The sequence below is a fragment of the Polyodon spathula genome, chromosome 13, assembly GCF_017654505.1.
Source record: "Polyodon spathula isolate WHYD16114869_AA chromosome 13, ASM1765450v1, whole genome shotgun sequence".
Taxonomy (NCBI): Eukaryota; Metazoa; Chordata; class Actinopteri; order Acipenseriformes; family Polyodontidae; genus Polyodon; species Polyodon spathula.
In genome coordinates this window covers 26,054,894-26,082,426 of record NC_054546.1, presented here as the reverse complement: position 1 = coordinate 26,082,426, position 27,533 = coordinate 26,054,894, and the positions used below count along the sequence as shown (strand labels likewise).

Below are 27,533 nucleotides of genomic sequence, written 5' to 3'. Positions count from 1 at the left end.
TCACAGCCTCTACACTAATATACGCGAACTCTGTCAGGGGTGCCGCCCATTTAAGCTGACTCCATGGTTAGTTTCATAACTGACTCATTTTTGTTTAGTCTGTTTACATCTGAGTTTTGTGTGTAATAATAACAAAAATAAATGAATGAATAACAAATAAAACGTTAAACTTTGACAGAGTTGCGTTTTACTATACAGGGAAAACAACACCCCTCTCACAGTCTCGCCTTGCCGGAAGGTGCTGGGAAGGGCCGTAGTTGCTAAGGAAGACGGTGGTGAGGTGTACTTCCGCCAGTAGCCAAGATGGCGGCTCCCATGTTGCAAGATTTGGCAGAACTGTTGGGAGCCTCAGAACCCGCGCTCCGATTAATCATTTCGATTTTAATTGGTGAGTCTGTTACAGAGAGAGTGTGGGGGAGAGAGTGATGGAGAGGTAGCAAGAGAACAGAGGCAGACAGGGGCGTGCTTCGGACAGCACCGGAGTTAGTGGACTGCTTCTTGTAGAAATCTGTTACAGTTTTCTGAAACGGGAGCAGAGAGGGAGCGAGAAAGAGGAAGGAGAGATGGAGGTAAAATAGAGCGAGCGAGGGAAAGGGAGCGTGTTCGGGGAAAGAGGGTAAAGGGTGATGAGAGACAGGTCGGTGTGAACTGTCTGTATCTGTGTCTGTATGTGTCGGTGTCTGTATCTGTGTGTGTTTACTGCTTTACACAAATAACAACATGCACATTCGCTCTCGGCACTTTGACAGTGTTTCTTCATGACTGAGTGTGAGAAATAGAAACGGCGTGTGTACAGTACTAGAATGTATTTTTGACTCCGAGACAGATATAATGTGTAAACGAATGTATCTGTGAATCGAGACTGGAGAGAGCAAAGTATAGCACCCTACAGTGTCTGTGTAGTTCGAGCTCATAAACTTATCAATAAAACTAGTACTGCGAAAAACTTTCCATGATACAAGTATCTTCCGTGTGCTTTGAATAATGATCTCTTGAGTAATGTAACGTCACGAAAGACACAGAACTTTGTGATTCATTTACCTCCAGTTTGAATACTGGTGTTTATCATGCGATTGCGTATTTTAAAGTTTTGTTCGCTAATGGGAGAGAAGAAAGATTTGTTTTGTGACATTTTCAAGGTGAGAAAGAGGGCAAAGTGTTGAATGTCAAAAGTGTCGAAAGATTGCGTCAGTAACCGGTGAACTCTCTCGTCGCTACATACTGCCGTGCATTAGAAACACATTATTTATTTTAGTTTATTTTGGTGCCACCGCTGTGTTTTTGTAATAGTCCTGTATGTGGACATCGAAGTACGGGAGAATGTAGCACTGTAGTAAACTTACACAGACACCAGGGAGGAACTATACTGTCGTCTCACGCTGAACATGGTCACTGTGAGACGTAGTCTGCAGTGTGAATCTGGTCCAGGAGCAGTAACAGGTTGCAGTTTGTCAGTGGCAAGTTGTAGAAGAACCTGTTTTTTGATTTTGTTAACAAATTAACAAAATAAAATGTTATGAGGTAACACTAAGCAAAGTAGAGAAAGGTTCAGTTGTGTAGGTATCTGTAAGATTCCACACTGATAACCCTTTGCCATGGTACTGTTGGAAGGCCCTCTCTTTCATCCTCTCTCAGACACTGTGTTCAGAGATCCTGTCTGTATGATGTTCGCTAGTGTTCTTTGTTTCTCTCCTCTCTCTCATCTCTCTCTGGACAGTGTGTTCAGAGGTCCTGTCTGTACGCTGTGCCTCGTTGTTTGCACTGACAACACCAGGATGTGCTCGACTCGGCAAACCAGCACCTGCCTGACACCAAACCCACTTGGGGGGGGTCACAGTTGAGCTACATCGATATCTTTGTATAATACACAGTGCAGTTATCCCTTGTTCACATTTTACAGTGCCTGTCTTTTTCTGCATACACCAATTTGCTGTTTTTAATACTTCACGTTTCTGATGCAACTTAGTTATTTAGAGGAGGATGAGGGGTATGGGTGGTATTTTCAGAGCATTTACTCCAGTCTTGAATTTGCTCCTGCTTCAAAGCCCACTAAATTGGTTGGTTCTAGTTTTGTAAAATCAGCAACTAGAACCAAACAGCTAAGTGATCTATTTCAAGTTCTCTTCAGCAATCGTAGTGTGTTTTGTATTTCATTTTATAACATTAACATGATTCTTTCTGCTTTAAAAACATAGAAGTTGATTCAAGGCTGGAGGAAAGGCTTTGAAAATATGGCCCTTAGTTTGTAAAACTAGTTTTGTAAATCTTGGAGACACTGAACACCCCCAGAGAGAGGGAGTGTGAGCGATCAAGAAGAAAAGAGAATAATTCACTTTCAATCTGCTGGTGTGGCATGAACTTACCTTTCTCCACTGTTGTTTTCCCTCATTTCTAGCATTGCATACTCCAGTGCTACATTTTGTTCTGAATTACTTTATGTATTTTTTTTACAGGGTTAGTCTGATTTTACTGTGTGCTAATATTTTATTTAAGTTCTATGATGAGCGTTTCGACTAGAAGTATTTCATAATGTCTTCCTGAAGGTTTGGTCAAATAATTTTCTTTCAGTATCACTGCAGGTATGACCATTGTTTTATTTTAAAGTATGGCCCTCTTATAGTATCTATCTATAATAAACTTTTTTTATTAAATTAAAAAATAAACTTTAATGGAAGGGGTGGAGGGGTTGGTTTGTAGTTAAAGGGCATGAGAGGGGGCGTGTTGTGGTGTGGAGCTGGTAGAGACTGGCGCAAACCTTTGCACTGACACACACACACACGTAGGTGGAGAGGGAGAGCAAAGGTAAAGACTGGTGCAATTGACCTTTACACTGACACACACACAATTGTGACAGACAGAGGATCCAAAAGTATGAATTTCACAAGAGCTGAAACCAGCCAGTCAAGCAAGCACAGTAAGCACAGCCAGCATAGCAGCAGCTCTCCTCGGCTCTGCAGTTTGCATACCGTACATCTATTTCATGCACTTGTTCCACAGTCAGCCCTTCCTTTTCTTCAGGGTATTGTTGTGGTTCTGCATGAGTTGATCTGGATTCTGTTGTTCCAATGCATGTGTTCAGTTTAATAATCATGGTACTGTTCTTGATCCTGTCTGGAGAATCTGAACTGCTGGGCACTGAACAGATTCCTCATTCCAGGGCTTGAATTTCATTTTTGTGTGCTAGGGGGATTTTCCCCCTATGCTGCAGCCAATTGGGGTTGGGGGGGTGTGGAGTAGGTTGCAACATTTTAGGGGGGAATGGCAAAAAATGAAAAGGCACTATTTTTGCAATATACTTGTGTCGCTAAGGATATTATTTGCATATATATATATATATATATATATATATATATATATATATATATATATATATATATATATATATATAAAAAACTTTATATATTTTACTGTATCACCACTCACACTGGTGTTGCTTTAAAATAAGCTGTTCTCAGGAGACCTAACAGCTGTTCATCACTGTGAGACAGAGCACTCACCATTGATTTTGCCATTGCCTGGCGTGAAGTTTTTCCTGCAGCAGAAGAAAAAGGTGCTTTTCTTTTTAACTACTGGCTAGTTTATACTGCATGCATGTAACATATCAAATGAAAGGCCACACAATTTCCTTTCATATTATGTAACAGGATCAGGCATACTATATATGGTAGAGATAAGAATATATGTAAAAAAAAAAAAAAAAACTGCATCAGTGAACCTCAATATGAAATGAACATGGGGGGGGGGGATTGGGCTTCTAAGCTTTCCAATGGTACTGCCTCTTTCAGTCTAGCTGCTACAGTGATGGAGTAATAGACTCAAAACGAAACCTAAGCTGTGAACTCTGTCACATGATGAGAGGCTTAACTTTAGACGATCGTAGTTCCGGCTAGGAGTGCCACCTACACACACTGAATACGTCATTGGAAAGCGCCGAGGCTATACTTTTAAACAAGCCATGGCAGATGGCTTTTACAGTTCCTGAGTAATACGTACGGAACCTTCGTGCGCTGGCGCCCCAAAATGAATGGGGCTGAGTTAAAGTAAAAGTCACCACTTGCAAAACAACACCTAGATAGACTTTAATATGGCTAAAAAAAATGCAGCTTGAATGCAAAGCTTTTGTAAATACTTTTATGTTCTCTTTTCTCTCCTTCCCCCACCTCTTTGTCGCTCTCCTATCTGTAGGTTATCCCCTTGCCTTGATATTTCGGTACTGCCTTTTCCAGAAGGACCCCTTTGTTATTCACCTGTTCCACATCACAACAGGACTATGTATGGCCTACTTCAACTTCGGTAAGTAAACACCACACCCAACCCCCCCCCCCCCCCCCCCCCGAGAGTTAACATGCACCTCTGTGTGCCCCCACGCACTACATTGCAATACATAGCACCCCCCCAACCCACCACCCCCAGTGTAACAGATCACATTGCACCTGGTTTTATAATCTGAGCCTGTCTTGTCTAGTTGCCGGCTCTTTCTTTCGGAGAACTTTGGAGTAGCCCCCCACCCCTTAAATTCTCCCCCTGCCTCTCCCCCTCATTGGCTTTCCCTCTCACTGGCTCTCCCCCTCACTGACTTTCTCCCTTGCCGACCCTCTCCCTCGCCAACTCAACACATACAGTACTTTAGTGTAAACAAAGTGAAGCGTTGTCCAGGTTCTTGCTGGCGTTTTGCGACAGGTCCTGGATTGTGTTTAGCCGTCTAAATAATCACACAAGTATAATTCAGACACGACAATAAACAAACAAAATACTCATGATTTTCTCTACACAAACCACAGGTCTTTCCAGGTTGTTCTTTAACCAAAACAAAGGAACACATTACGTCGCTTCGCCCCCTTTTTATACCGTCACACATCACCCCTTGGTAAACGATTGCTTACCACCAAGAATCATTGTCTCTGTCACAGCATCTCATAAAAAATATAGGAACCTGTGAGTGCTACAAACCAATGGAGTTATACAAATACTTCACCTCTTCCTCCCTCTCCCCCACCCATGGGGGTGGGAGAGAGGCCCTCCCTCTCTCTCTCTCTCTCTCTCTCTCTCCCTCTCTCTCTCCTCTCTCTCTCTCTCTCTCCTCTCTCTCTCCCCCCCCCCCCTCTCTCCCTCTCTCTCTCCTCTCTCCCTCCCCCCAGAGCGTCTCTTCTCTCTGGGAGATAGAGAGGAAGAGAGAGAGGGGGGGCTCTCTCTCTCTCTCTCATCTCCCTCTCTCTCTCCTTTCTCTCCTCTCTCCCCCTCTCTCTCTCTCTTCTCTCTCTCACCTCCCACCCTCTCTGTTGGGATGAGAGAGGAAGAGAAGAGGGGAGCCTCTCTGGAGGTGGGAGAGAGAGAGAAAGAGAGAGGGGAGGGGTGTGGAGCTTCTCAGGAGAGGCTATAGGAAGACCTCTCCCACCTCCCCTTCTCAGGGGTCCAGCTATATCACTCGCTGCTATGTGTTGTGATCCAGTTCCTGTCGCTGAGGCTCATGGGAAGGACTATCACAGCAGTGTGCTCCAGTTTCATTTTTCAGATGGTGAGTCTGCGACAGGCATGCACACTGACACACATACGCAAGAACACATACTGACATGCACGCACAAACATACACTGACACGCACGCACGCACGCACACACACACATCATATTGAGGAACTTTTGCATCCAATCAGAAAAGTCACCATGAGAAGCCCTCAACTGCAGCTCTGACACTTTCTTGTGATGCGCTGCAACAATAATGTGAGTGACACGGCATTGATGCCTACATGGAAAATACTGAATCTATATTCAATACATAACCGGACACTGCCCACGTGTTCCTGAACAAACACTGCAGCTGACATCTATATCTTCCCATGTGTCACACTTGTAAGCATTTCGACTATTAAAATCTAGTTTGGATTCACATACAAATGTCATAAGCAGATTATTCGGTGCTTGATCACTTGGATGGTGCTCTCCACAGAAATCAGGTGCTGACAATCGGGCTGACTCTGGAGAACAGCCATCCACACAAACCCAAGTAGCTGTTTCTTCACTTGTTTCACTTTGAATGGTAAATGTGCCAGATCGACAGCAATGACCCTCTGATTGTCAGTACCTGATTTCTGTGGAGAGCTCCATCTGAGTAATCGAATAATCGGTTCATGCCACTCTTGTCACCAACTCTGCCGTTCACAGCCTGCCCTGAGGGACAGCTTATGTTCAAGTCAGACACTTATTTTGTTTTAAAGTCTAGGACCTTTTGAAGGTCCATAAGCCTGATTAAATGATTTATTGCTGATGGTGGTCTTGTTTGCAGGCGTACCTCCTCCTCGGGTACCTCTACACGGCGACAGAGCACTACGATATCAAGTGGACCATGCCGCACTGCGTCCTCACACTGAAACTCATCGGTAACTCATCATAGTAAAACCTTTCTGTGCATTAGGAGTAGTATTGACATCCTTGATGCTGAGCCATGGGAACAGCATTGATTGGAATAGAGCAGTGGTGTGGTGCAAAGTTGGTGGGTGGGGGGGGCAGTTCTGAAGACTTTTTTTTTAATTTTTATTTTTAAAGGATAGAAAATGTAAAATAATACATAAGTGACAGCTAATTAGTCCAAGTTCTTATCTTTCCAATGAGCCGTTGACAGTCACTCCAGGACTTTTAAAACTAGAGAAATTATATTTGAAGTAGTGAGTATGTCAGTGAAACTGCACTGACCAGAGCCGAAATGGCAAAACTAATATATTTCCGAAACTATGTAAATAGTGTATTTTTTTTTTTTTTTTTTTTTAATATAGATTTAAACAAAAAAAGTCCAGATTAGCTAAATACATAAATGTGTAAAAAATATTTTGTCATTGTATGCAGAGGAGGCAGGGAAGTGGAGGGATTGGCTCTCGGAGTGGGAGAGCAGCTCGGAAGCAAAGAGTGACAAATCAAATGCTTCGATGGGCTGGGCTCATTTGCATATTAGCTTCAGATTTAGCTGGCAAAATAAATATTTATAAAGATTTATTTTTTTCAGATTTAATTGCTGAATAATAATGTTTTTCAGATTTATCTGTTAGGTAAATGTTGTATCGCCAAGTGTGAAAAAACAAAACAAAACAAAACTGAAGTACATTTATATAGGATAAATGTCGGTAAAGCCATTCACTATTTTTTTTCTTACCAAAAATACTAATTTAACAACTCCAGTCTGTGTAGTTTTTACTCTCTGTTCCGTCTCCGTTCCGCTCTGAATGGCTAGGGGTCGCTGTTTGTCAACTCATTGGTTCCTTAACCACTTCATCACCATGATGTACGCAGATATGTCAAATGAAAACCCACTTACAGTACCATGCTGTTCGTCAAGTTTCCCATTCTATTCTATGAGCGGTTTCTCAGTCTAGCATTTCAGGTTTCATTCTGTAAGGCAGTGCTAGTACTGTGGAATGTGCAATGAAAGTCGGGGGAGGGTCAGGTGACATTTGTATCCAATTGCGTGTCATGTAGAGATTCCATTCTAACTGGGTGTTCAGAAGATATATTGCTGGAAGCCATTCAACTTTTACGAGTATATACAGTGTATATAGTGTTTGAAGTTATTATTTTTTATTTAATTATTAGTTTTACTTGTTTAGTTTTAGTTTATATAGTTTTTAGCGAAAGCTAAACATGGAAACGTATGTGGAGAGTGACAACAGGAGTGATGAAGATTTCGAAGTTGGTTCAGAGGATTTCGATACCAGCAACAATGATGCTGACTTATCACTCAGCGATGATGATGAGGAGGATGCGGACCAGTTTACACAGATGTGCACCCCGCTGTAGAACTTGAGTTTGCAATCTACATTGGAGTGCTTTTTGGCTTTTGTTCCCGAAAAGAGACATAAATGGATTTATTTGACCCAGGACAGAATATAGCCATTGATGAGGCACTTGTTTTATGGAAAGGAAGACTTCACTTTTGGCTGTACATAAAAACAAAAATAACTCAATTCGGAATCAAACTTTTTTGCCTGTGTCCCAGAATTTTCTGATTTTTCAAATTTACATCGGCAAGGATAAATATGATATCTCGCATTATCCAGAAGCAAGTGAACACAGTTTATTTGAAAGGATTGTGGTTTATTTGGCTGATCATTTACTGAACCAAGGGCATCATATTATTTTTGATAAGTGGTACATGTCTACAAGACTAGCATAATTTTTGCTTACACAAAATACGCACATCACTGAGACTATTCGAACCAACAGAGGAGTACTAAAGGAAGTAACAGAAGAAAAACTGGACAAAGGACAGGCATGTTTTCTTAGTAACTCTGATTTATTGTTGGCGAGGTGGCATGACAAAAGGGACATGAATGTACTGACTACAAAGCACACAGCTGGCTTTGTAGAAAAGACCTGTGTCGTCACTGGAGGAGCAACAGTATTTTTCAAAAAGCCATTCCACATTGAAAAGTACAATGAACTGATAGGAGCCGTGGATGCCTGCGATCAGGACTTATGATCCATGTGATCCTAGCAGAAATAGTCTGCCTGGCTAAAAGAACTAGGCATCCACTTCATGTCCCAGATGATACTGAACAGCAGATTGCTGTATATTGGCTTTCAGCGGGGGAGGGTAAGATTCCATTCCTGAATTACCTTTTACATTGCTGTGATGAAATACTATCAAAGCACAGTACTGGGTACAAGGCAATGAAGCAGGTGTCATCGGCAGCCAGATCCATCACAATGCCTGCACAAAGTAGCCATGTACACGCATGTGTGACTGTCCCTCCAACACAATGGAAGCAGAGATCGCAAAAAAGGTGCAGGGTCTGCTACGAAAATGAAAACAAAAGAATTGACACAAGAAAAATGTGCAGTGGTTGCGAACGAAACCCCAGGTTTTCTTGTATTGAACATTTCAATAAATGGCACAGAGCAAGTCAATAATGACACACTGTCTCAAAGACGGCTGATCGGTGATGTCAGACCTGGAAGAGTAACGCACAGGACAGAGAGAGACGTGGAGTTTGGTGAAGCTGAGCGCTTGGTTGCGCTCAGCATTTAATAGTTAAACAGACAGCAAATAAAAAGGTTGTAACAAAACACTGACACCAAAACAGGACACGGCACTTGTGGCCAAAATAAATAGACAAACAAACCGTACTAACAAACAAAACAAGTGGACGAACATTAAACAAATAAGTACCGTGCTGGCCCTACAGCATGCCTTAGCAATTGCTATTTCTCTCTTACTTTGTTTTTACTCTCCTCTCCACACCCATTCTGCACTCACAAACACACAACCCCAAGTGGGTGAAAACATGCTGCTTTTATGCAGCTGTACCGAGACTCGATTGCTAATCAATCATTTAATTGGAGTCTCGGTACAACTGCACGTGAATTAAGTGCAATTACTTGTTCTCACATATTACATTTTACCTGCACGTGAAGTGCTATGCAATCCTCGTGCCTAAATACAAATATACATTTTAAACACTCGTGCTGGTAACCCATATTATATCCTGTGTACCAATCACTATACACCAACATTAACACATTACTTACAACATAAAACACAAATAAATAGCACAGGGGCGGGCACTTTGCCACACACATTTTGATGTGTTTTGATTTTTATTTAATAATTACTGTTTACTGATTATTATTGTTATTCGTGTTATTAGCAGCATTTACATTTTCATTGTTCAACACAAAATACTAAATAAATGTGGTTTTATCTCTATATTGAACATGGGTATGTAGTAGACAGGAGTATAAAGGGTTAATGAAAAACAGAGTTTAGGTCATTTATGTTTTATTCATCATGTGTTAACATTTTGTAGCAATTATAGGTTTGATAACATTATTATTTTTTTTTTTTTTTCAAAATCTGATACCTGGGAAAGGGTTTCACTTTTACATCTGGAGTTGAAGTGGTTAATAGGCTAGTGTAGTTTCACCGTCAGTCATTTCATCGTGTTCCTAAGATCTCGTTTGCTGAAACAGTGCTAGAATGCTGTCATTCGTTTCAGTGACTGTCAATTAAAGACCGACTGTGCACTTGGTTTTGCCAGCTACAGCGTCTGTCATTCAAAGCGCCTACTTTGAAATTAGTGGGTTAAGGTGTAGGTAAGCTTTTGCTATTATATGTATATACTGTGACAGTTACTAGTTTGATTGGAAAATGAGGCGCAAGAGGAAAACAGTTTCCGAGTATTGTGCACAATACCCTGATCTCCGCGGCAGGACGAAGCGGGTCAGTCTGCCTCTCCTCCAGTGACTCTGAGTCCAGTGTGCTTTAGAAGAAGAGGGGTGGAGCTCGGAATAATAAGTGCAAGCTAGGTCTGTTCAGCTAACTGATATTTTGTTCTGTGCATATTATTTTTACTTGTTAATGTATGCTATAAGTCTGTGTAATGCACTTTGTACCAGAGCTTCTCAAACTCGGTCCTGGAGACCCACTGTCTGCTGGTTTTCATTCCAACCGAGCTCTCAATTACTTAACTAGACCCTTAATTAAACTGATAATTTGTAGCTCTTAAACAGTTGCAGATTTCAAGTTAGCTATAACATTTTATAAGTAATTTGAAATGTATTGTCTTTTTTTTTATTTGTGTAGGAACTCTAGCTTTACAGGGTATAGCTTCGCTGTGACCAAACATTATTTCAATTAGAATGTTTGCAACCATGGTTTTGTTGCATGTCGAATATGATACAGGGGTTTTGCTAAATGAGACGTTTCTCAGTGGCATAAAGTTTTTTTATTTTCTTTTTTTAAAGCATAAAGGTCGATTTTACCCATGCTCTGCTTGAACTGAAAAATAGATTAAAAAAAAAAAAACAGTAAACTCTTTCAAAAATAAACGTAGATATTGATCGTAGATTTTGCAAAAAATAAAAAATCGAATTGTAGCAAGCCTACGTATATGTATTTAGCTAAATCTGGACTTTTTGTGGTTAAATCTGGGGAAAAATGTGCGATTTACATTGAATGGTCTCACTGGAATTTGGTATGGACATTCTTTAGAACATTGTTGGGAGCATCAGAATATGGGGCAGTGTGGAGGGTGTTTGTCTGTATGTTAAATGTATTTAGAGAAGTGTGCCCTTATGAAAGATTCACACAGTAATTGTGCAGTTTTGCCCCCTGCTTTTCCCATGGTTATACTGTACATTAGTTTACCCTGGTTTGCCATGTTTTTTAAAATATGTTTTACCATACCTCTCTGTACTTCACCGTGCTTTAACTGTGCTGTACTTTTACTATGAGAAACTTGTATAAGGGCTTATCCAAGATTTCTGAAAATGATGTCGATCTACTTGTCATGATGCTGTTAATGAATAAGCAGGTCTATTACTGTATTGCATTGTGTATTAGTGTATATTACTGTATTTCACTGTATTTCATTCATTTTTTTCAGGGTTAGCCTTTGACTACTATGATGGAGGAAAAGACCCAGTATGTATATTTTAACAACTTCTAAGAATATAGTTTCATTAAAAATACTTTAAGAAATGCTTGGACTAAAAGTCTTTCTCCACTGGAAGACATTTAGCGTTTCTCAGTGTGACACTGCAGAGTGTTTTAGTGAGGGGTGACCATTAGATTGAATAGGCAGGCAGGCAGGGAATCAGGCAGGCAGGTAAACAGGCTTCTGTTTAGTCTGACACTCCAGTATCACTCCAGCTCAGTATTCTGTTTTAGCTCATTCTTACAGAGTTTAGTATCTGCAGACAGACAGACAGCGTCCCACACAATCCTATTCAGTTTGACATGACTCGCTCTCCCTCCCTCCCTCCCTCCCTCCCTCCTTCCCTCCCACCACCTTTCTATCTCCCACCTCCTCTCTCAGGAGCAACTCAGTGCAGTGCAGCATCAGTCCATCCTCCCTCAGGTTCCCTCCTTCGTTGAAGTCTGTGGGTTCTCATATTTCTACGGCGGGTTTCTGGTGGGACCCCAATTCACGATGCGCAGCTACCAGAGGCTGGTGGCCGGGGAGCTGACAGACTGCCCAGGCCAGATTCCAAACAGGTGAGAGAGGACTACAGCTCCTATGAGGCAACTGGGCAGTGGACAGTGCATTGTGTGAGGAAAACAAACTCTGGGAAATGTGGTTGCTATAAAAAAAGAAAAACAGGCAATGAAATGAATGAATTTCCCATGAGCCTCTGAGGCTCAGAACACTACCTTATGGAGAGCTGTGGTGCAGACAAGCAATGTGGGAGATTTAATTCTCAGTGTGTGTCTCCCTGTTTCTTCTCTTCTCAGTATACTGCCAGCGGTGAAGCGGGTCTGCTTGGGTCTGCTGTGCCTGTCAATCTACACCCTGGGTAGCCCCTTCTTCCCCGACAGCTACTTCCTGTCAGACGACTTTGAGGTCAGTGACGCTTCCTGTGTGTCTACTAGGGTTTTATAGTGTGGTCTCGTCCATTACCCTGTGTAGAGTACAGTACAGTATGGCATTGCCCAGTGTGGGAGCTTTACAACAAAAAGACCTACCTCCCTTGGTTATTCCATTGACCCTAGGAATAACCACCAGCCCCACATCCTGTGATCTCAGAGTTTGGTTTGGAAGATGCAAGGTCAGTAACTCCTTCAAATAACTGGGTGCTAATCCATTTAGGGCTTTGTAGTTAACAACAGAGTCTTAAAATCAATTCTATACTCCACAGATAGTCAGTGCAAATAGGCTAAAACAGGAGTAATATATTCACTTTTCCTTGGTTTGGTCAGAATTCTAACAGCGGTATTCTGAACAAGCTGTAAGTGAGAAACCATCCGTTTTGGTATACCAGACAAAAAGACATGGTTTACCTAGATTTCCAGAAAGCTTTTGACAAAGTCCGGCATAAAAGATTACTTCTTAAACTGAACGCAGTAGGGATCCAAGGAAATGCGTACACATGGATTAGGGAGTGGTTAACATGTAGAAAACAGAAAGCACTGATTAGAGGAGAAACCTCAAAATGGAGCGAGGTAACCAGTGGAGTACCACAGGGATCAATATTAGGTCGTCTACGCTTTCTAATCTACATTAATGACAGATTCTGGTGTAGTAAGCAAACTTGTTAAATTTGCAGATGACACAAAAATAGGACGAGTGGCAAACATTGTTGCAACAGCAAAGGTCATTCAAAATGATCTAGACAAGATTCAGAACTGGGCAGACACATGGCAAATGACGTGTAAGGTACTGCACGCAGGCAATAAAAATGTGCATTATAAATATCATATGGGAGAGATAGTACTGAAGTTGAAGAAGGAATCTATGAAAAAGACTCAAATGTGGGGAAGCTTTAAAAAAAAAAAAAAAAAAAAGGACAACAAAATGCTTGGATACATTGTGAAAAGTGTTGAATTTAAATCAAGGGAAGTAATGTTAAAACTGTACAATGCATTAGTAAGACCTCACCTAGAATACTGTGTTCAGTTCTGGTCACCTCGCTACAGAAAGGATATTGCTGTTCTAGAAAGAGTGCAAAGAAGAGCGACCAGAATTATTCCAGGCTTAAAAGGCATGTCATATGCAGACAGGCTAAAAGAATTGAATCTGTTCAGTATTGAACAAAGAAGACTACGCACAATCTGATTCAAGCATTCAAAATTTTAAAAGGTATTGACATATATAGGTATGTCGACCCAAGGGACTTTTTTGACCTGAAAAAAGAAACAAGGGCCGGGGTCACAAATGGGGATTAGATAAAGGGGCATTCAGAACAGAAAATATGAAGCACTTTTTTACACAGTCGTGGGAGTCTGGAACCAACTCCCTAGTAATGTTGTTGAAGTTGACACCCTGGAATCCTTCAAGAAGCTGCTTGATGAGATTCTGGGATCAATAAGCTACTAACAACCAAACGAGCAACTTTTTTATGTTTTTATGTATTTTTAATGCCAGGTCCAGACGTTTTGGTATCGCTGCTTCTACATTCTGGTCTGGGGGAAAGTGACGCTGTACAAATACGTGAGCTGCTGGGTTATAACGGTGAGTGAGTGAGTGAGTGAGTGAGTGTGTGTGTGTGTGTGTGTGTAACTGTAACCTGTATATCAGTCTGTCTGCGTTTCTGTGTGTGTGTTTTTGTGTGCGTGTGTGTGTGTCACAGGCACACAGACTGCCCCCTCTCTCCTTCTGGACTTACCTTGAGCCCCTTGTCCCAGGGGAAGAGACAGAACCATGTGTACCCTGTGTCTGTTTATCCCTTGTGTCTTGTGTTCTCTGCCCTCCATGTGATCCTCTCTGCTCTGCTTCCTGTGTGCAGGAGGGCGTTTGCATCCTGTCTGGGCTAGGTTACAATGGGCGAGACTCTGAGGGTGTTGTCCAATGGGATGCCTGCGCTAACATGAAGGTTTGGCAGTTTGAGACCACACCCCTTTTCACCGGGACCATTGCCTCCTTCAACATCAACACCAATGCCTGGGTCGCCAGGTAACCACACGATGCATCTCTCTGGCACAGACCCGCCCACTGTCCAATGTACCTTCCAGTCTACCTGTCTGTTTTCCATAGCTATTAATCACTCACCAGTGCTACACCGAGAAATACTGAAAGAGACTTCATAAATTCAGTGCAATGGTTTGATCCTTTAAGACCCAGCTTGACAAAGCTCTGAGATCAATCACCTACTATTTACCGGACAAGCACTGATGGGCTGCACGGACTCATGCCGTTTGTGAATTTTCCTTTAAATGTTCTTAGACTTTGAAGACTTTCAGAAACACTTGCAGTCGAATTTAGGAAGTTTCTTTTAGTTTGTCTACCTGTCTGTCTGTCTACAGTATTGCCAAAGAAATTACAAATTCAATAATAATACAAATAAATAAATAAAAACATCATACCAGATGATTAAAAATTAAAAGACACACAATATTTCAATAAAACCGACACATATAAACATACTTAATTGTAGATACATGTGTGATGGAAGGGAGTTTATATCAGTGAAGTGTAATGGGAGCAGATTGCCTCTAGTGGAGTCTGTTTAAACACTACACTTTTACTAGTCCTGTCTCGGCTCATGACACTGTCTGATATATTCAGCAGCTGAGAGTGCAGTGTCGCTGTTCTCACCCAGAATAATTAGCATCTTATCCTCGCCCTTCAGTGTCTTAACGTTAATGATCTATTGGGAGATCTTTGTAAAGAACTGGTATATTTAGGAGGCTGTGTGTTCCACTGGTTAAAGAAACAGGCTTATAACCAGGAGGTCCCCGGTTCAAATCCCAGCTCAGCCACTGACTCACTGTGTGACCCTGAGTAAGTCACTTACCTCCTCGGGTAAGTGACGGGTGAGACGAAAGCAGCTGACTCTGCAGCTGATGATTATTTCACAGATCCTAGTCTCGTATCTTAAAGTGCTTTGTGATGGTGGTCCGCTATTAAAGGCGCTATATAAAAAATATATAAATAATAATAATAGTCTCTCGCTGTCCCTGTCCTTCCCTTTCTCCCTCACCCTCTCCTTCTCTCTCCCTTACCCTCTCTCTCGCTGTCTCTGTCCCTCTCGCTCTCCCTTACCATCTCTCCCGCTCTCTCTCTCTCGCTGTCCCTCCCCCCTCCCTCTCCCTCCCTTACCCTTGCTCACTCTCTTTCTCTCTTCCTGTCCCACACACTCTCGCTCCTGCTCGCTCGCTGTCTCTCTCTCGTGGTGTATGCTGGGAGTTCTTGTGAGGATGGTGGAGCTGAGGTGAAACTGATTCTTTTCTATTTTTTCGGTTTTCTTTATAAACTTCAAAATTATTATTTTTTTTTTTTTTAAACGATACTTATTGTTTGGAGTGTTATTTATTTTTTTACGACTTTGGTAGAGGTTTAACTTAGTAAGAAGGGGAGGAGGCAGCTGTAAAGCCGGGATGGCGTCTCGGTCGGACGGGGAGCCGCCGTCCATCTGCCACGGTTTCAGATGTGTGCCCGAGAGCCACGTCTCAGTGGAGGATGTGCTGCTGACTGCGGGAGAGAAGATTGGATATGAAAATATCTTCTCTGCATCACGCATGAATAAAGCTGTAGTGTTTTTTTGAAGAAAGAAAATCTAGTTAACAGATTGATTGAAAGTGGTATGTGGGTAAATTATGTTTTTGTGGCTGTTGTGCCGTTGTTGGCTCCGGCTACAAAGCTATTATTTCTAATGTTCCCCCGTTTATAAATAATTCCTCTATAATGAGGTTATTGAGAAAGAAATTACACGGTTTTGGAAAATGAAAAGTGCAATGAAAACGATTTCATTGGGCTGTAAGAGTGTCGAGGTAAGACATGTTGTTGTTGCCAACAAGATGCTTGCATACATTGTGAAAAGTGTTGAATTTCAATCAAGGGAAGTAATGTTAAAACTGTACAATGCATTAGTAAGAACTCATCTTGAATATTGTGTTCAGTTCTGGTCACCTCGCTATAAAAAATATATTGCTGCTCTAGAAAGAGTGCAAAGAAGGACGACTGGGTTTAAAAGGCATGTCATATGCAGACAGGCTAAAAGAATTTAATCTGTTCAGTCTTGAACAAAGAAGACTACGTGGCGACCTAATTCAAGCATTCAAAATACTAAAAGGTGTATTGACAATGTCGATCCAAGGGACTTTTTTGACCTGAAAAAAGAAACAAGGACCAGGGGTCACAAATGGAGATTAGACAGGGGCATTCAGAACAGAAAATAGGAGGCACTTTTTTACACAGAGAATTGTGAGGGTCTGGGATCAACTCCCCAGTAATGCTGCTGAAGCTGACACCCTGGGATCCTTCAAGAAGCTGCTTGATGAGATTCTGGGATCAATACGCTACTAACAACCAAACGAGCAAGATGGGCCGAATGGCTTCCTCTCGTTTGTGACCTTTCTTATCTTCTTATGTTCTTTCTTTCAGAAGGCAAGTTTTTATGTTTTTAAATTCAACATCAGAAACACTAGATGTTTCTTTTCGCTGTCTGCACAGGGATCACTCATATGTAGTGTATGTGAGTACTGATAACATGCGCTATTCTGAGATGAGGCAGGAGCTTGGGTCTCTGTTGCAGGAGAGGGTGCAGGGGGCAATGATTAGGGCTTGTTTCTCCACACTAAATGATCTGGACACCCTAGCTCATATTTTTTTAGTCTGGAGCCGAGCAGAGTGTGGTGCAGCGCAGGCAGATGCATTGACTCCGGCTGCCCTGTGGGAGAGTGACAACAAACCCCGGGGAGTTGCGGGGAGAGGCTATGTCCTTTTATACAGACCTTTTTCAGTTCTGACATGGAGCACACAGCGCTGTTGCATCAGCACCTCCCATCGCTGGCCCCAGAGAAAAGAAGTGTACTGGATACTGCGCTCAGTCTACAGGAGCTTACAGAGGCTGTCCAACTACTATGGGCTGTGTACAACTTGGGCTGTGTACCAGGCATCGACAGGCTGACTGCAAAGTTTTACAAGTGCTTCTGGGGCTGCATTGGAGAGGACTTTTGTGAGGTTGTGCAAGAGAGCTTTCGAGAGCAGGAGCTGCTGCACAGCTGCTGCCGGGCAGTGCTTGCACTGCTGCCAAAAAAAAAAAAAAGAGATTTGTATCTCTAGAAGAACATAAGAACATAAAGTTTACAAACGAGAGGAGGCCATTTGGCCCATCTTGCTCGTTTGGTTGTTAGTAGCTTATTGATCCCAAAATCTCATCAAGCAGCTTCTTGAAGGATCCCAGGATGTCAGCTTCAACAACATTACTGGGGAGTTGATTCCAGACCCTCACAATTCTCTGTGTAAAAAAGTGCCCCCAATTTTCTGTTCTGAATGCCCCTTTTTCTAATCTCCATTTGTGACCCCTGGTCCTTGTTTCTTTTTTCAGGCTGAAAAAGTCCCTTGGGTCAACACTGTCAATACCTTTTAGAATTTTGAATGCTTGAATTAGGTCGCCACGTAGTCTTCTTTGTTCAAGACTGAACAGATTCAATTCTTTTAGCCTGTCTGCATATGACATGCCTTTTAAGCCCGGAATAATTCTGGTCGCTCTTCTTTGCACTCTTTCTAGAGCAGCAATATCTTTTTTTATAGCGAGGTGACCAGAACTGAACACAATATTCAAGATGAGGTCTTACTAGTGCATTGTACAGTTTTAACATTACTTCCCTTGATTTGAATTCAACACTTTTCACAATGTATCCGAGCATCTTGTTAGCCTTTTTTATAGCTTCCCCACATTGTCTAGATGAAGACATTTCTGAGTCAACAAAAACTCCTAGGTCTTTTTCATAGATTCCTTCTCCAATTTCAGTATCTCCCATATGATATTTATAATGTACATTTGTATTTCCTGCGTGCAGTACCTTACACTTTTCTCTATTAAATGTCATTTGCCATGTGTCTGCCCAGTTCTGAATCTTGTCTAGATCATTTTGAATGACCTTTGCTGCTGCAACAGTGTTTGCCACTCCTCCTACTTTTGTGTCGTCTGCAAATTTAACAAGTTTGCTTACTATACCAGAATCTAAATCATTAATGTAGATTAGAAATAGCAGAGGACCTAATACTGATCCCTGTGGTACACCGCTGGTTACCACACTCCATTCTGAGGTTTTTCCTCTAATCAGTACTTTCTGTTTTCTACATGTTAACCACTCCCTAATCCATGTACATGTGTTTCCTTGAATCCCAACTGCGTTCAGTTTGAGAATTAATCTTTTGTGCTGGACTTTGTCAAAAGCTTTCTGGAAATCTAAATAAACCATGTCATATGCTTTGCAATTATCCATTATCGATGTTGCATCCTCAAAAAAATCAAGCAAGTTAGTTAGACACGATCTCCCTTTCCTAAAACCATGTTGACTGTCTCCCAGTACCCTGTTACCATATAGGTAATTTTCCATTTTGGATCTTATTATAGTTTCCATAAGTTTGCATATAATAGAAGTCAGGCTTATTGGTCTGTAGTTACCTGGTTCAGTTTTGTTTCCCTTTTTGTGGATCGGTATTACGTTTGCAATTTTCCAGTCTGTCGGTACCACCCCTGTGTCAAGAGACTGCTGCATGATCTTGGTTAGCGGTTTGTAAATTACTTCTTTCATTTCTTTGAGTACTACTGGGAGGATCTCATCCGGCCCAGGGGATTTGTTTATTTTAAGAGCTCCTAGTCCCTTTAACACTTCTGCCTCAGTTATGCTAAAGTTATTTAAAACTGGATAGGAACTGGATGACATGTGGGGCATGTTGTCAGTATCTTCCTTTGTAAAAACTTGTGAAAAGTAATCATTTAATATATTTGCTATTTTTTTTTTCTTCATCTACGATTTTGCCATTTGTATCTCTTAAACATTTAATCTCCTCTTTGAATGTTCTCTTGCTGTTGTAATATTGGAAAAACATTTTGGAATTGGTTTTAGCTCCCTTAGCAATGTTCATTTCTATTTCTCTCTTGGCCTTTCTAACTTCCTTTTTGACTTGCGTTTGCAGTTCTGTGTACTCTTTCTGTGTACTTTCTTTTTGGTCCTTTTTTAACGCTCTGTAAAGTGCCTTTTTTCGCTGAATATTTTTTTTAATTGATCTATTAAACCATTTTGGCAATTTAGTTTTACATTTAGATTTGTCTACTTTAGGGATGTAATTGTTTTGCGCCTCTAGTACTACATTTTTGAAGAACAACCATCCTTCTTCTGTGGGTGTTTTCTCTATTTTACTCCAATCTACTTCTGTTAGTCTCTGTTTCATACCTTCATAGTTTGCTTTTCTAAAATTGTAAACCTTAGCTTTAGTCATTACTTTTGGGGATTTAAACACTTCAAATCAGACCATGTTGTGGTCTGAGTTTGCCAGTGGTTCTCTGACCTCTGTTTTAGTTATTCGGTCTTCGTTATTTGAAAAGACTAAATCAAGGCATGCCTCCCCTCTAGTCGGTGCCTTGACAAATTGTGTTAGGAAGCAGTCATTTGTCATTTCCACCATTTCAATTTCATCCTTCGTGCTACCCACTGGGTTTTCCCATTTTATTTGGGGGAAGTTGAAATCCCCCATTAGTATGGCTTCTCCTTTGCTACACGCATTTCTAATGTCATTGTATAACAGATTATTGTGCTCACCGTCTGAATCTGGCGGTCTATAGCATGCTCCTATTATTATGCCCTTTGAATTTTTGTCTGTTATTCTGACCCATATTGATTCGGTTTTATTTTCTTTGTCCAGGTTTAACACCTGGGCTTCAAGACTGTTTCTTATATATAGCGCTACCCCTCCTCCTCTTCTGTCCTGCCTGTCTTTCCTATACAGTGTATACCCACAAATATTATATTCGTCCCCATCACTCTCAGACAACCAAGTTTCTGTAACACCTATCACATCATAGTTACCTGTTAGTGCAGTAGCTTCAAGTTCTAGAATTTTGTTTCTGATACTTCTAGCATTTAGATAAATACATTTAATGGTTGTCTTACCTGAGTTGTTGTTCTTCTTTTGATGCGGTCTCCCTTCTGTTTTTTTGTTGATTTCTCACCTCTTCCTTTCTAGTTTAAATGCTTCTGAACCTGCTCGAGGGTCTTTTCTCCGAGTAGACTGGTTCCCTTGTTATTTAAGTGCAGTCCATCCCGTCTATACAGATAGTCCTCGTTGTAGAATGTGGTCCAATGATCAAGATAGGTGAAGCCTTCCCGTGTGCACCACGTCTTCAGCCATGCGTTTTGATTAATTATTTCCAGCTGTCCATATGGTCCTTTGCAAGGTGCCGGTAGTATACCAGAAAATACCACAGTTTTGGTTTTCTCTTTTAATTTCCTTCCTAGCTCTCTGAATTTGTTTTGCAGGGATTTTGGTCTGTCTCTTCCAATGTTGTTTGTACCGATGTGGACGACTACTACCGGGTCGTCTCCTGTTCGTTCTAGGAGCCTGTCCACGTTCTCAGTGATGTGCTTGACCGAGGCTCCCGGAAGGCAGCACACTGTTGTAGTAAGGGGGTCCAAACTGCGAATTGAACTTGCTGTGTTTCTCAATATGGAGTCCCCAACAATCATGACCTCCCTTCTTTTTGCTGTCTGGTCACCACTGTCAATGGGGTCCTGGATGTTGTTCCTTTCATTCTCTTGTTGTTGGTTCTGCTCATCAAAATTCTGAAGTGACTCAAATTTGTTGTTTTTTTGATTTCTGGTGGTTGTGTTTGAGGAAGTTTCTTTTTTTCCCTGCTTCTGCCTACCTGAACCCAGCTGTTCTGACCTTCTATCTCCCTGGTGGCTTTCAGTCTGTTAGGGGTGATGCAGACTTCCATGAATTGTGGGTGTGCCAGTTCCTCAAGATCCTGTTGCTGTCTCACTTCTTCCAGCTCCATTTCTAGCATACTTACTAGTTTATGCAAATCCTGGATCGCGCGGCACTTTACGCACACTTGCTTTAGCTCTGCTGGGTTTTCTCGGATTTCCCACATCAAGCAGGTGTCACAGATTACTAGCTTGAAGACCATTTTGAGTTTTTTTTTTTTGAAGTTTAGTTTCTTCTGCAGCCGTCAACCTGCTTTCAAACTGCTTCTAAACTGCTCTGTACTTTTCCACGCCTGTACTTCTCCCACTCGCTGTCGCTTCCACTCGCTGTCACTGGGAAGACTGCCTCCTTTAACTGCGTTGTTCTGTTCCTCCCCTCGCCCGTGTCTCAGAACGGCGCTGAATTTGAATCAGCTGCTCCGAGTTTCAGCTTGTTTGTTATCAGAAAAACACACGCGGCTGTTTGACTGTGAGCTGCTGCTATGTTTCCCCAATGTCCTCTGTTTTCCGATTAAAGCAATTAAAGATGCAATTTCTCCTTTCTGCTTCTAAACTGCTCTGTACTTTTCCACGCCTGTACTTCTCCCACTCGCTTCCACTCGCTGTCGCTGGGAAGACTCAGAAGAACTGGAGACCTGTTGCACTGCTCTATGTGGAATATAAGATTTAAACGGCGCATGTAAAATAAACTGGTTGAAATCAGCAGTGTTGTACCTGCCACTGCATGAGTGGGGGCAAGGTCTGGTAGATCTGGGCAGTAGGGTGGCAGCATTCTGGCTGCAGGCAGCCCAGGGGGGAGAGACTAGGCTTGGATAGCCAGCTGTTTTTAATGCAACTTGAGCACATGGATATCACTGGGCTAACACAGTTTTATAGTTCTGTGTTGCAGATCTGGCAGGTGTTTGTGGTTTTACGCTGTGAGGAAGTAGCACAGGGGCCTTGGGTGCTAGAGGAGACCCTCCTATACAATCCAGTGTTTGCAGAATTGACTCTGGCCTCTCCTAGTCTGTGTGGATAGTTTATAATAGCAGGGGTAATAAAACTGTCTGACCTGCGTGGAGTTGGGGGGGGTGTGTGGGTGGAAGAGTGCAGAGGAATTAGCATGGCACACAGGAGTTCTCTCAGTCAGGTGTTACCCACTTCTTTCAAGGAGTTCCTGACAGGGGAATACACCAATTGGTGGGGGGACAGGAGCTGGTTTTCCCTGCCCTGATAGTTACACCTGCTGTCAGGGAGTGGCAGGATAGTGGGGGGAGTTTGCTGTCCTTCAATACTCTTACATTGGGAGTTTTACACACAGTTAATAAGAAGGCTCTGTATGGTGTCTGTGTAAAGGTTGGTTATTTAAATTCGTTGAGAGGGGTCAGGGATTCTAAATGGAGGAAGGTTTTAGGTACTGACCCTTCTAGTACAATAAACTGGAGAATATTGTATAAGTTGACAGTTCCTAAGAGGACAGGGGATCTTCAATGGAGAATTATACACGGGGTGATAGCCACTAATAAACACCTGGCACACCTTGATTCAGCAGTGGAGGAGGGTTGCCCCTTTTGCTCGCAGGCTGAGTCAGTGGCACACATGTTTGCACAGTGTGATCGGCTGGATGCTCTGTTCAGCATGCTGGGGGAGGTGTGTGAGAGGCTGGGGGTAGTTTTCACTTTGGAGCTTTTTATTTTTGGGCCCAAGTATTCATTTCTACAAAGAAATAAAATGTGTCTGTTGAATTTTGTTTTTGGGCAGGCAAAACTGGCAATATTGATTACCAGAAAGAATAAGATTTGGGGGGAGGGGTGATAGACCTTGAGGTGATATTGCAGGTTTTTGGCTAGTCCATGATATGGGAACTTTAAAAGGTAAGTGGTGTGTTGGTAATAGTGTGTGTAGTGTAGATGGGAAAGGGGATTTACAGATGGTAATTAAAATATTGAACTATGTTTATAGAATTTAATATATAACTAGGTTATAAGTGGTGGATATTTGTATTGTTGAAACGTGATCTTTTTTAATTTTTTTAAATATTTGAATATTTTGTTTTGATAGTACTGTTTGATTTTTGTTTTGTAAATAAAGAAGTTTTAAAGTCAAGTCTCTGTCCCTCTCTCTCTCGCCCTCCTATTTTCTTTGTTTTCTTGTGTTTTTAAGGCATGTGTTCAAGCGTCTCAAGTTCCTGGGTAATAAGATGGCATCTCAGAGCGTGGCGCTCTTCTTCCTGGCGATCTGGCACGGCCTGCATTCTGGCTACCTGCTCTGCTTCCTGATGGAATTCATCATTGTGACCGCGGAGAGACAGGTAGGCACAGGAAACCAGTGCCATGGCAGCTCCAGCACAGGGCCAGGGAGACAGGGGAACATAGAGATATAGAGCCAAGTTGACCAACAGCAGGGTGCAGTTTCACGCTTGGAGTCAGATACCTGCATAAACCACTGAGGATTGCACAGTCCCTTGTCAATATCAGGGGTGGAAATGAGACTTCAATTGCATAGCAGTTTGATCCATTCCTGGTATCCCTATGAGTTTAATAAGACACACTTGAGCTTGTTACCTATACACACTGTGGCTGGTCTTATTTCCATCCCTGAATTGTATTGCTCTCACAAAGCTAGGGGGGGGGGGTGTATTGCTGCAGAAGGGTTGTTAAGCCGTTGTAAAATGGGCATTTATTCAGACCTGGGGAGGCGCTTTTGTTTTCAGGTGACAACAGGCTGAGGTTTCAATTGGGTGGAACTGCATGCTCGTCTCTCTTCCTGAAGACTGCATCGATACACTACACTGTAAATGTGAGTGGTATAGGGAGGAGCACAGTCTCACAGTGCTGAACGATCTCTCTTGTGAATGTGAGTGGTATAGGGAGGAGCACAGTCTCGCAGTGCTGAACGATCTCTCTTGTGAATGTGAGTGGTATAGGGAGGAGCACAGTCTCGCAGTGCTGAACGATCTCTCTTGTGAATATGAGTGGTATAGGGAGGAGCACAGTCTCGCAGTGCTGAACGATCTCTCTTGTGAATGTGAATGGTATAGGGAGGAGCACAGTCTCGCAGTGCTGAACGATCTCTCTTGTGAATGTGAATGGTATAGGGAGGAGCACAGTCTCGCAGTGCTGAACGATCTCTTGTGAATGTGAGTGGTATAGGGAGGAGCACAGTCTCGCAGTGCTGAACGATCTCTCTTATGAATGTGAGTGGTATAGGGAGGAGCACAGTCTCGCAGTGCTGGACGATCTTTTTGTTTCCTTTGCTGTGCAGGCCCTGTCTCTGGTCAGGGACAGCCCGGTTCTGACCCGGATCAGCCAGAGCCCGGTCCTGTGGCTCCCCCTGTACCTGCTGCAGCAGCTCATTCACTGGCTGTTCATGGGATACCCACTCATACCATTCTGCCTCTTCACCTGGGACAAGTGGTTCAAGGTAGGAGAGGGGTGTGTGTGTTTATCTCGGTGTGTCTCTCTGATCTGTCTGTGTCTCTGGGAGAAGAGAGTTGAAGTGAGAACTGCTCTCTGTAGTTTTCTTCCTAGTTCTAGCACATATTTGTTTCTAGAGCTTGTAGGTTTGAACTAGAACTTGTATTCAAGATTCTAGTGGCAGTGTATGTGATTCTAGATGTGGTCGGTTTGGTTCAAGAGCTTGATTTCATTTTAATGATATTATCTCCTGTGCCCCTCCTCTCTCTCTCTCTCTCTCTCTCTCAGGTGTACTAATGATAGATATAATGTATAGATAGTCCACATATGAGTTCACCAATGGAACCTCAGTGTGTTACCTTGTGTTCTCTCTCTCTCTGCTCTCTTTCTCTCGTATTAATGATCCTCCTCTCCCCCTCTCTCAGGTCTACTCCTCAGTGTATTTCTGTGGTCATGTGTTCTTTTTCACTGCCATGCTGATCATGCCTTACCTGCGCAGGGCACTAGTGCCCAGGAAGAGAGAGAAGGAGAAAAAGGAGGAGTGAAGACAGGACAGGTATTGAACAGAGGTAGCAGAGACGACTCATCAAACCCTCGACTATCACCAATCTAAATATCTCTGTCTGTCCGTCTATCTCTGTTAGTTTGTTTACACCAAAGTCGCTGACCTGAGCTGGCTTTGGGTCGATGAGATTCTTCTCGTTGGAGGTCTTGTTTGCATGTGAGAAGCTCTCTCAGCTGGCTCTGAGCCTGTGTGCGTGTGCATAGCGGATGTGGTTGAAAATACTTGAAGAGTGTTTGCGCAGTGTAAAACACAATATGGAGCTGGTAACGATTAACAAATAAATACAATTAAACGTTAGATACAGTGGGGTCCCCCGAGTGGCTTGTCTGATAGAAGCACAGCAAGGTGGTGCTCAGGGAGAGTCAGACAGCACAGCTTCATGTTCTAGCTCTGTGAAGTTGCTGTAGTGTGCAGGGAGAGTCAGACAGCGCAGCTTCATGTTCTAGCTCTGTGAAGTTGCTGTAGTGTGCAGGGAGAGTCAGACAGCGCAGCTTCATGTTCTAGCTCTGTGAAGTTGCTGTAGTGTGCAGGGAGAGTCAGACAGCGCAGTTTCACGTCCTGGCTCTGCCAATTCGCTGGTCTTTGTAGGGATTCCAAAGGGAACGTCGCATTGGATCTGCCACTATGGGTTAGGGAGGCAAAAATGGCAGGTACTGTTTCTCCTCATCGCATCAGAGTGGACACCTGCAGAGCTGGCCTTTGTCCTGTAGAGGCCGGTAGTTCGTTGACATCCGCTCTTGAGTTCCAGGGTGTAAAAGAGGAAGCTGGCTGGGTCATGGGATCGGAGGACTCCCACTGAACCTTCAGTTCTCCTGTGCAGCTGTGTGGGGAATTGCTGCGGTGAGGTGGAAAATAATTGGACATTCTAAAGTGTGGAGAAAATCAGAGGTAAAATAATTTTGCAACAGTAAAATAAAAAATTACTGTTTGACACAGTTTGACAGTGTGTGAGTATAGATGTGAGAAACTGCAGTGAGTATGGATATGATGCTCACTAACAGCGTCAGAGGTGAAACACCGCTCAGGACATTGTAAGGAGCATTTCAGATTACTTTTTTTATCTTAACAAGCTTCTCATGTATTGTTATTGAAGTGACACATTGCAATAAACATGGAGGGTAACACAGCATGAAACAAATACATATCACTGCATATATGAACTAACAAATCCATAGCACTGCATATATGAACTAATGAATTCATAGCACTGCATATATGAACTAATGAATTCATAGCACTGCATATATGAACTACACTGTTATTGTGTTGGTTCGGTTTTCATGTCCTATTGTCAGACAAGTATACTTTTCACAGTTGCCAAGATTAATGTCCAGGATGCTGTATGTGAGCGGATTTGGGGCAGAACATCAGTTCACGCACTTGGGGCATTGCTCACAACGTATCTCCTGAGTGAGCCTGCTTGGGAACCGTTGCATTCACAGTAGAGCAAAAAACAGACCAAAGCCATCGCAAATACTCCTCTAGGTATCTTACTATTGACTGATAATATTCACTCTACTGCAGTGGTTCTAAAAATCTTTTTTTTTTGGGGGTGTTTCTCATTTAGAAATGACAGCAGCCCCTCTCAACTCTGTACTGGATCTTAATTCCCAGGCCCTTTTAATGATAAACTGGAGACAAACATCTGCTGTTTTGATTTCTGTTGTATTTTTTTTTAATTCAAACAGCAGGTCAAAATTAACAGGTGCAAATTGACATGTATTAATACAATCTCAGTTAAAGTACATTACTAACATACTGAAGAAATACAAAACCTGCTTTCACTTTCCTCTTCAATCACATGCTGCACAATTCCCAGCTTAATCTAACAGTAGTGTAACGGTTTGTAATGCTATAGTGTCTTAAAGTGATATTTAGAACTAATATTCCAGAGTAGGTTGTGTAGGTCTTACTTTGCCCCAAGTTTATAGATGTCCCAAGTTTACAGATGTAAAGTTTACGGCTGCCCATTTGGTGCTTCTAAAGTTGACAGATGTTATTGTTGTAAAGTTTACATTTCCCTAATCTCTTGTCTTCCCAGGCAAATTTAACCCTTCCTCCGCTCGAGTGCCGGCGCTGCGCAGAAGGAATGTCTGGAGACGCTGCAAACCTGCTCCAGGTTCAAACGTATTTAGTTTTTTTTTGTTTTTTCCAAACACAGCTAGAAAACGAGAGATGGACTGATTTTTCTCCAACAATCCAATAACTGCCTTTTTTATTGAAATGACCCCAAGCTGCTTCAACGACTCTGCTAGGGAGGGTTTTCAACGACTTTCATAAGAGGACGTTTCTCACACGAAAAAGAGTATTTTTAAAATATCACCACAGATCAGATGCAACTGGAAAAGCAGCAGCTTGTTTAACTTGATATTGGTTTACAGTATCCTCTCTCTCTCTCTCTCTCTCTCTCTCTCTCTCTCTCTCTCTCTCTCCT

General features: G+C 42.3%; 1 protein-coding gene across 2 annotated transcripts; it reads left to right on the top strand.

The window, feature by feature from the left end:
- Nucleotides 1-248: 248 nt before the first annotated feature.
- LOC121325743 (lysophospholipid acyltransferase 5-like) lies at nt 249-27,533 on the top strand. Of its 2 annotated transcripts, none has more exons than XM_041268671.1 (13): nt 249-388; nt 4,186-4,293; nt 5,409-5,515; nt 6,281-6,374; nt 11,370-11,407; nt 11,802-11,980; nt 12,218-12,326; nt 13,848-13,934; nt 14,209-14,375; nt 23,282-23,429; nt 24,383-24,541; nt 24,960-25,090; nt 27,141-27,533. In XM_041268671.1, exons 1-12 carry the CDS (start codon nt 304-306, stop codon nt 25,077-25,079), a joined length of 1,401 nt encoding a protein of 466 aa, XP_041124605.1. In that variant the 5' UTR covers nt 249-303; the 3' UTR covers nt 25,080-25,090; nt 27,141-27,533. The 2 variants fall into 2 exon arrangements, with proteins under 2 accessions (XP_041124605.1, XP_041124606.1); XM_041268672.1 differs by having other exon boundaries at nt 24,960-25,103.

Coding starts and splice junctions, on each gene's coding strand:
- LOC121325743 (XM_041268671.1), top strand. CDS start 304: ATGGCGGCTCCCATGTTGCAAGATTTGGCAGAACTGTTGGGAGCCTCA. Junction 389..4,185: donor AATCATTTCGATTTTAATTG/GTGAGTCTGTTA, acceptor TCCTATCTGTAG/GTTATCCCCTTGCCTTGATA. Junction 23,430..24,382: donor TTGTGACCGCGGAGAGACAG/GTAGGCACAGGA, acceptor TTTGCTGTGCAG/GCCCTGTCTCTGGTCAGGGA.